The 10,338-nt window shown below is 33.9% G+C and overlaps 1 protein-coding gene across 1 annotated transcript; it reads left to right on the top strand.

Moving 5' to 3' along the window:
- Positions 1 to 3,937: 3,937 nt before the first annotated feature.
- On the top strand, positions 3,938 to 10,061 carry LOC112707677 (SUMO-activating enzyme subunit 2). The gene is made up of 11 exons (XM_025759550.3): positions 3,938 to 4,184; positions 4,279 to 4,368; positions 5,419 to 5,502; positions 5,583 to 5,801; positions 6,518 to 6,619; positions 7,085 to 7,543; positions 7,661 to 7,890; positions 8,602 to 8,695; positions 8,786 to 8,965; positions 9,042 to 9,139; positions 9,379 to 10,061. The coding sequence occupies exons 1-11, from the start codon at positions 4,164 to 4,166 to the stop codon at positions 9,695 to 9,697; spliced, it is 1,896 nt and encodes a 631-aa protein (XP_025615335.1). The 5' UTR covers positions 3,938 to 4,163; the 3' UTR covers positions 9,698 to 10,061.
- The last annotated feature ends 277 nt before the right edge of the window (positions 10,062 to 10,338 follow it).

Raw genomic sequence — 10,338 nt, 5'->3', positions numbered from 1 at the left:
CCAAATTTTTTACACAAACAGAAAAACAGACTTGCCCAAATACAAAATAAAAAATTGAAATATGAAAAGAATAAAAAAGAAAGGAGGAAAATGAACAAACAAAATGATGAAAAAGACAAAAATAAAAAAAGAAAGAAAAATAATAAGGAAAATGAACTCAATGCGCGCACAAGTAAAGATGGCAAAAAACTACTAGAATGAACATTTGAAAAATTATTTGTTACTAGAATGAAAATGAAGACTTGTTAAGTTTTCACATGAATGGAGATTTGCTTCCATTCCTTAGACACTTGCTAAATTTCTATGACATAAGATACAAAATAATCCTTTATTTTATTTATATAAAAAATTAAAATTAGAATTTTAGTTATTATTAGTTTTGTTAATGTGAGATCTAGATAATTTTATTATAAAAGTGGGATAACAATATATGAATAATCTTATATGTTTGAAAAAAAATTGACCTTGAAATGATATATCAGAATTTTTATGTTGTATTGCAACTTTATATTGAGTTTTTTATTGAATAAATCATGATATTTATCTTTTACATTATATTATGTTGGATTATGTTGTATTTTTTCTGAAAGTTAATTTTTTTAATTAATATCAACATATACCCACAAAGATTCATTTCTATCAACATATTTCTTCATTCATCTTCTTCGCCTTTTCATTTTTTTCTCTCTCGCTTTTTCAGTTACAACACCAGTAAGCATAGGAGGGAGGAAAACTTCAGGGATGACGAAACCAAGGTAACACATATGACAACCAAGTAGCACTACTAATCATACTGACATAGCTCTCATGTGGCTCCTATATTCACCCGTAAATACATGACACGCATACATTCTATACTCTCGGCAATGCAAGATCAAGAGAACTATTATTAAATTTATTTCTGTCCCTCTAAATTAACAAATCATAATGACCAACATTAAATTTATTGATCTTCTTTGATTACTGACAACTACTATTCTTCATTCGTGGCCTCGCTACTAATTATAATGCTTCTATACGGCTCTGATATTCACACGTAAATGAAGGACATGCATACATTCTGTTCTCTCGACAACGCAAGATCAACAGGTGTGGGTGGTTTTCATCACAAACTATTATTAAATTTATTTCCGCCATCTAATTAACAAACCATAGTGATCAACTTTAAATCCATTTATCTTCTTTGGTTGTTAACAACTACTCTTTATTCAAGGTCCACTACCGATTATACTGATACGGCTCCTATGCAACTATAATACTCATATGTAAACAAAGGACACTTACATATACTATTCTCCCGACAACGCAACATCAACTGGTGCTGGTGGTTTTGACTGCAAAGTCATTTATCGTCTCCAGTTATTGACAACTATTCTTCATTCATGACCCTACTATTAATCACACTAACACAACTCCCGTGTGTCTCTAATACCCATACGCAAACAAAGGACACACATACATTCCATACTACTGACCACGCAACATAAACAAATTTGGTGGTTTTTAACGCAAACTATTATTAAATTTATTTCCACCCCTCTAATTACCAAATCATAATGACCAACTTTAAATGCATTTATCTTTTTCAGTTATTGATAACTACTCTTCATTTATGACCCTACTTCTGATCACACTAATGCAGCTTTCATACAGCTCTGATACCCACACGCAAACAAATGACACATATATCCATACTACTGACGAGTGACCATGCAACAAGAACAAGTATGGTGGTTTTCAAGGCAAATTATTATTAAATTTATTTCCAACCTATAATTAATAAATCATAATGGCCAACTTTAAATACATTTATCTTCTTCGATTACTGATAACTATTCTTCATTTGTGGCACCATTACAGATTATATAGATACAGCTCACATGCGGCTCTGACACTCACATGTAAATAAATGACATGCATATGTTTCATACTTCTGAAAATGCAATATCAATAGGTGTGGATGCTTTTTACCGTAAACTATTATTAAATTTATTGTTTTCTCTCTAATTAACAAATCATAATTGCGAGAATGAGGGATATATACACAGTTTACCAAGATGGAAAACAACTACAACCAGTGTACATGGCCCACACGTGTTTTCATGAAGCACTTCTCGTAGCTCAGAGTCCCAGCTGGCCAAGTGACGCGTGACAAAACCTGCATGATGCCAGTAGCGCGTGCTGAAGCCTGAGTGATGCTAGCACCAAGTGCTCTTCCCTGACCCTTACGAAGTTTGTCACTGTCGCAACTTCTCGGTGCCTGCATGATGCCAACACCAGTTTTCGTTTTTTGCGAGAAACCTTGGTCCACCACCCCGCGCTCATCACCAGTTAAGGCCACCAAGTTGAATATCACCAAAATCGGCCCAATATAAAAAATTATTTTTGGTTTCATCATTGCAAAAAAAGTCATTTAAAATTATTTATCTTGTTTAGTATAATTTAAACCATTTAAAATGAGTTTTAATTTTTAAATATTTTATTTAATTTTCTTTTGTTACAGGTAATTTTCCCAATTTTTTCTTTTGTCAACAACTACTCTTCATACACGGTCCACTACTGATCATACTGATACGGCTCTTATACAGTTCTGATACTCACATGTAAACAAAAGATACATATGTTTCATTCTCCTGACAACGCAACATCAACTGGTGCAGGTGATTTTCATTGTAAACTATTATTAAATTTATTTTCACCCCTCTAATTAATAAATCATAATGACCAACTTAAAATCTATTTATCTTCTTCGGTTACTAACAGCTACTCTTCATTCATGACTTTACTACTGATCATACTAACATAGCTCCCGTATGGCTCTGATACCCACACACAAACAAAGGATACATATATACATTCCATACTACCGACAACACAACATGAATAGATTTAGTGATTTTTAACGCAAATTATTATTAAATTTATTTCCACCCCTTTAATTAACAAATCATAATGACCAACTTTAAATCCATTTATCTTCTTCGATTATTGACAACTATTCTTCATTCATGACCCTACTACTGATCAAACTGACACAACTCTTATGCGACTCTGATACCCACACGCAAACAAAGGACACATACATTCCACACTATCGACCACGCAACATAAACAGATTTGGTGGTTTTCAATGCAAACTATTATTAAATTTATTTCTATCCTATAATTAACAAATCTTAATGACCAACTTTAAATACATTTATCTTCTCCGATTGTTGACAACTACCCTTCAGTCGTGGTCCGCTATTGATTATATAGACACAATTCCCATACGGCTCTGATACTCACATATAAACAAATGACATGTATACATTCCATACTTTTGATAACGCAATATCAACATATGTGGACAATTTTCACCGTAAACTATTATTAAATTTATTTTCTCTCCTTTAATTAACAAATCATAATTGTGAGAAGGATAAATATATACACGGTTTGGCGGTGGAGAATAGCTATAACCAGTGTGCGTAGTCCACATTTGAAACACTTCTTGTAGTTCACAGAAAGTTTGGTTGTAGGAGAAGCAAATCCCAGCTAGCCTAATGACACGTGGCGAAATTTGCGTGATACCACTGACGCCTAACGAAGTCTGCATGATGCTAACGCTAAGTGCTCTTCTCTAACCCTTACGACGCGTGTCTCTGTCACAATTTATCGCTGCTTGCATGATGCTAACGTCAGTTTTTTGTTTTTTGCGAGAAATTTTGGTCTACCACCCCACGTTTATCATCAATTAGGATCACCGAGTTGAATATCACCAAAATCAAATCAATATAAATAATAATTTAGTTTGATCACCGCAAAAAAATATTTATAACGGTATATTTTTTCTTGTTTTTAGTATAATTTAAACAATTTAAAATAAGTTTTATTTTTTAAATGTTTTATTTAATTTTTTTTGTTAAGAGTAATTTTTCGATTTTTCAGACTCTTTGCTCTTTAGATTGTGCTGCTCAACGTCCCCGGTTCGATTCTCCATACCCACCTTATTTGTTTATATTAATTAATTTTAAGTTAAATAAACACTGCGCTCTCTTGTATTTTCCCTTTCTTTTTCTCTTTTGATTTTCAAGTTTCAACGATTCTGCGTGTACCCTCAACAAAACACGCACACTATTCGACTTCCTCTTGCTGCTTCTTATTCTTCTTCTTCTCTTCCAATGGCTTCTGAGGCTATTAAGGTAACTTCCTCTCTTCTCTTCTCTTCTTCTCTTTCTTAATTTCTCGCTAGTGTCGTTTTAAGGACAACCCTGTGTCGTTTTTATGTGTTTTCAGGGAGCAAAAGTGCTCATGGTTGGTGCCGGTGGAATTGGCTGTGAGCTTCTGAAGACCCTTGCTCTCTCTGGTTTTCGTGACATTCACATAGTGAGTTCCTTCTTTTAGGGGTCTCAAAAGATTCTTAAAATTTTTCAGAAAGGGTTTTTAGTTTTATGAATTTCGGGAATTAAGCTTTTTATACTTTATCTAACTAGGGTTTTTGTGCAGTTGGGGTTTCGCTTTCCCTTTTTTTTATAGTTGTTGGTAAAGTTTTGATTTTTATGTGTTCGATGAGGTGGGTGTTTGAAAAATCTCGGGCCTTGGTTTTTCTGTTGTTATTAGGGAAGTGTTTTTGAGAATGAGAAGTGGAGTGGTTGGTGGTTTTTAATTGTTAAAGGTTTGAACTTTTTGAGCTTCTAATTAGGGTATTTGATTTGTTACTGAAATATATTTTTTATTATTTAAAATAAATTTTTATGGAGTTGTAGCATCTTTGATTCTTCTTTCCTTTTTTGATCTTGGAGGTTTGAGTCACTGGGTAAGATTTAAGTGTTGCTTGCTATGATTTTCTTAGATGTGAGCGATTTTCCTTCTTTAGTATTAACTGTGGTGGAAGGTTGAAATAAGGTAGATAGTTGGCTTGTGCTGGAGGGAAGCTTTTTGGTGCTTACTCTGTCAATTTTCTGTTGTTCTTGTAGTAATCAAGTGCTGTGACAATTATAGCAGGGTGCTGATTGATGGAGTGGGGGTGTATCTTGCTGGGTTTTAGTTGATTCATGTATAAGAATAAGATCTTTGAAATTCATATTTCAATATTATTTTTTGGTGGCATAGATGCTGATAGTACTAGTGGTGCAAATTTTTATTACTGATAGTTTGTAATGAGGAAGATGGAAATAACAGATTTGTTGAATTCTCGTAATGAGGGAGTTGCTTAGTATGGCATGTCATGTTTATATTTATATTTATATTTCTATTATAGTTTAGGCTCTTATCTGTGTGGATTGATGTCTCACTAAGAGTAGCCAAAGTTAGTTTTGGCATTCATTTTAGTATCATGTTGGCAGTGATCAGTTTGGTTGTTTGTGTTGGGGACTGGAAGATGTACAGATTTAAGCTACAGACATACCTAAATACATTTCACTTCCAAATGTGCAGATAGATATGGACACCATAGAAGTCAGTAACCTTAACAGACAATTTTTATTTCGACAATCCCACGTTGGGCAATCCAAGGCAAAAGTGAGACAATGCATTATGGCTATTAATGTTTACTGGTATTGGTTTCTGTCATTTATTCATCTGATTAAGTTCTCGACCAGGTTGCTAGGGATGCTGTGTTAAAATTTAGGCCCCACATAAACATTAAACCGTACCATGCAAATGTCAAAGATCCTGAATTCAATGTTGATTTCTTTAAGCAATTTAATGTTGTTCTAAATGGACTCGACAATCTTGATGCACGCCGACATGTGAATCGCTTGTGCTTGGCTGCTGATGTTCCTCTCGTTGAAAGTGGAACTACTGGGTTCCTTGGACAGGTAATAAGAGGTTGTGTTTCAGCTGTATAAAATTATATTATGCATGGCAATTTTTCCAATTTGATGGCTAGTTTTTTTTATGCTTAGGAGTGTCTTCGTTAATTTATTATTGACCTGGTTATAATTATTATTCTAGCTGTAAAATTCAGTTATTTTCTACTACTGATAACTGATTTGTTTGTCTCTAATGCCATTTTTTTTTGGAGAAGCAAAATATATTTTCTGTGGCATTTTAAACTTCCAACTTGTTTATCTTCCAAATGCTTGATTCTTGTGATCATCGTTTATATGTCAGCAAATACCCCTTCTTCATCCTGATACTTTTATAGTCATCTGAAAATAAACTGTAATTTATATTATGTTAATTCATAGTTGTTATGCTATTTGGTTTTAATTTGTTTTGTTATGACATTTGAGGTTTGAGATCTTGTATTGGTTGGCTGTTCTTTTTGTTTTGTTTTATCCTTTCAATAACATCTGCTATCTTCTGAAACAACAACAGCAGCAGAGTCTTATTTCATTAGGTGCTCTGCTTTCTTCTGATCTACTTGTATAAATGCATGTGAACTGTGAAATTTGTTTGTTACTTATATCAGGATATTTACTGATTTCACATGATGACAACTTAAATATAAATCTTCTTGATTAATCTTTTATAATATACTAAGTTGCAGATTTTCCATTATATTTGTGATATAGTTTTGATTTTAAAACAGGTCACTGTACATGTCAAGGGAAAAACAGAATGTTATGAGTGTCAGCCTAAACCAGCTCCCAAGACATATCCTGTTTGCACAATCACAAGTACCCCATCAAAGGTATGGGTTTGTTTAATTGCATTTGTCCACTTTGGAGGAATTAACATTTAAAGGATTAGGTTTTAGGATGCTTTTCATGGTGAGTCGTATTGTAGAACAGGCCTTCAAACATGTGAATTAAGGTTCTTTATGTGTTGTGGTTTGATATTGATAATATTGTTGCTTTATATATGTTGATTTTATGTACTTCTTTTGTTATCATTTTCTTTTGCCTAGGTTAGTAACAGTTTGTATCCAGGAAACATAAGATTTTGAAAAATGAAGCTAGAGGTCCTAAGGTCATCTATGGGAAGTTTACCATAATTTTAATAATCTTGAGATTATTATTAAGTAGGTACTGTTTGCCATGATATCTGGAGCCTGTTACTGGTTATATCTTAAGAGTTATGAGATGATACTGATGCAAGTCTTATACCTTTGGTTATGTTTTCATCTATTTTATTTTTTTAATATTCTTCCTGGCAGTTTGTTCACTGTATTGTGTGGGCAAAGGACCTACTTTTTGCAAAGTTATTTGGTGACAAGAATCAGGACAATGATTTAAATGTACGTTCAAGTGATGCTGCCAGCTCCTCAGAAAATGTAGAAGATGTCTTTGTACGGAGAAATGATGAAGATATTGAACAATATGGAAGGAAAATATTTGATCATGTATTTGGGTATAACATTGAGTTAGCTTTGTCGAATGAAGAGACATGGAAAAATCGTAATAGACCAAAACCTATATACAGCAAAGATATCTTGTCTGATGAACTGGCCCAACCAAATGGGAATGTAGACAAAAAATGTGCATTTGATGATGAATTTTCAGTTTCTGCCATGGCATCTTTGGGCATGAAGAACCCTCAGGATATATGGAGTCTTAAGGAAAATTCTAGGATATTTCTCGAAGCGCTGAGACTATTTTTCACACATAGGGGGAAGGTTTGATTTGATGCTTTTCTTAATTTAGTTAAGATATAATCCTCTATGCATCTCCATATGAATGTTTTAGCCTGGGCTGGTAATGTTTATTCATTCTTATTATTTATTTTAAATCAGGATGTTGGCAATCTGACTTTTGATAAAGATGATCAGTTAGCTGTAGAGTTTGTTACTGCAGCTGCAAACATACGGGCTGCTTCATTTGGCATTCCTCCGTACAGCCTTTTCGAAGCCAAAGGTATTGCTGGTAATATTGTGCATGCTGTTGCGACAACAAATGCTGTTATTGCTGGGTTGATTGTCATTGAGACAATCAAAGTGCTGCAGAACGACATTAAAAGTTACAGGTATAATGCGATTCCTGTTCCTTCATCATATTATTTTGGGTTGGTTGTACCTTCCTTTGGTATTTGCTGTATGAAAAGAATGAAGATCTTATTTTTGCTGTACATTAAGGTTAAGCAGTTTTAATCAATGATTAGGAAAATGCTACCTAGAACCTATTTACAGCTTTTGGTGAAATGAAAACAAAATTTATACATTATAAAAAAATTGTGTTGCCTTTTTAGAAATAATAAAAAAAAAGTCATGCTGGCTTTTAGACCGAGTTATATTTTGTTTTAATGGAGTAAAATGTGCAGTTTCCATTGTTAGACTGAATAAGATTTTTACTGAGATGTACTTAATCCTTAGAGTGGCATAGTAATGCTTTAATGCTTTATATGATGCCTCTTTTGCTGGAGCAGAATGCATAGGAAAAGCTTGCTCTGCACAAGCTTTCGGACAAATTGTTTACACAGCCCTCTTTATGGCAGTCCCTTTTGACACATGTACAGTGGAACTGCAGTGCTCTTTCATTTTTACCTGAGTTCTTTGTATCTCATGCTTTTTACATTTTATCTGTAGTTTCTGTTAGGAGGGTATCTTATATTATGTGTTCTTATTTACTTTCAATAATGAGTTCATCATTATTGTACCTTCATTGAAACTTACTAGTTAGCATTGCATTCGATAAATTTTTTGATGTTTTTGTTAATCTTATTTTGGACATCTTGTAGAATGACATATTGTCTGGAACATCCATCAAGGAAAATGCTGTTGATGCCTGTGGAGCCGTTTGAACCAAACAAGTCTTGTTATGTTTGTTCTGAGGTATGACTAATCTTCTCATGTCTCACCTCTTGACTAGTGTCAGTCATTCTTACAGAGATACTTACGCACAACCATGTATGTGGCAAACAGACACCTTTATCGCTTGAAATAAACACAAAGCGCGCAAAGTTGAAGGACTTTGTTGAAAAGATAGTCAAGGCAAAGCTTGGGATGAACCTTCCTCTTATTATGAACTCCTCAAATCTTCTTTATGAAGCTGGTGATGTTGAGGACGACATGGTTGCAATCTACTCTGCCAACCTTGAAAAGGTATGCACCCTTCTTGTCTTTGGTTTGAAATCAACATGAGAGATATCTTATTTAGCTTGTTTTCTTCTCTTCTCAGGTTTTAGCTGAGCTTCCGTCTCCAGTAACTGGCGGAACGATGCTTACAGTAGAGGATATGCAACAGGAATTTGTTTGCAATGTTAACATCAAGCACAGGTTTTTGCTAAACCCTGTATCTGTGTTGAGTTGGAATTATTGTATATCTAATGCTTATAGTCCTTTTCTCCATTCGTCCTTCTTTCTCGTCTTCAATTACCAAACACAGTATTTCTCGTTGGATACATGAGCCGACACTATTACTTTGTTGGACACAGCTTAATTGCCCTTTTGTCATTTTTCTTTTGCTTTTGGTTCTAAAATTATTAACTTTTTTGTGTTGGCCTTTTCATGTTTAGAGAGGAATTTGATGAAGAGAAAGAACCTGATTCGATGGTTCTCTCAGGATGGACTCAACATGTGTCAGCTCCGGAAAACAAAGACAAGCCTGCTGCTAACAACGGCGCAAGCACCTCAGGCGCATCTGTACCAGCTGCAGAATCAGATGAGATAAGCATAGTTAGTCCTACCAAGAAGAGAAAACTCACCGACGTTCCAAATGCTCCGGGTAATGAGACAAGGAACCACCAGGATGAACTGCAAGTAATTGATGACGAAGATGATCTTGTCATGCTCGAGGGTAACATGGAAGGATTCAAAAAGAGAAAGTTGTCGTAGTCCATGTGATTTAATTTATGGAGAAGAAATCTTACATGCTAATTTTGTATTTTGATAGGGAGGTTTGGCAATTCTTTTGGCCATAGGTGTTTTTAGGGTTTTTCTGCTGCTCTTAGGCTTCTGATTTGGATAGATACAATATCTTATGCTTTTTTTTTTTACCTCTGTATTTTTGACAAATTCTAGCAGCAACTATGTATTATTCTTGCTGACGTCTGACACCAGAGGATCACTGACCTTACAGATTGACTTGCTTACATTTGAGATTAGTGAACAGAGTTTTGCAAACTGCAATCCCTATTCAGTTATCTGTACATCCTTTGTTCACTTTTGGGGAATATAACATGAATTTAATTTTGATTCACTCAGTGTAAAGTAATTTTACACCTATATTCAATTGCATAATAATATATCAACAAAATTAACAATTTATATCGATCATGTGAATGAATATGATTGCAAAATGTATAAAATATTTTATACTCATTGCATAAATTAATATAGCAATTGTGTCTCAATTAAATGAATTTTGCTAAATGAATTTAGATACAATATTCTCTTAACGATTAAATTAATAAAGTTGTAGCCTTTTAATTCTCAAGAGTCTTTAAAGAAAGTCAAGTTCCTTTTGTATGTACCTG

The sequence above is a fragment of the Arachis hypogaea genome, chromosome 8 (genome assembly GCF_003086295.3).
Source record: "Arachis hypogaea cultivar Tifrunner chromosome 8, arahy.Tifrunner.gnm2.J5K5, whole genome shotgun sequence".
NCBI lineage: Eukaryota > Viridiplantae > Streptophyta > Magnoliopsida > Fabales > Fabaceae > Arachis > Arachis hypogaea.
This window is presented reverse-complemented; position numbering and strand designations above follow the sequence as displayed.

Coding starts and splice junctions, on each gene's coding strand:
- LOC112707677 (XM_025759550.3), top strand. CDS start 4,164: ATGGCTTCTGAGGCTATTAAG. Junction 6,620..7,084: donor TCACAAGTACCCCATCAAAG/GTATGGGTTTGT, acceptor TCTTCCTGGCAG/TTTGTTCACTGTATTGTGTG. Junction 8,966..9,041: donor ACTCTGCCAACCTTGAAAAG/GTATGCACCCTT, acceptor TTCTCTTCTCAG/GTTTTAGCTGAGCTTCCGTC.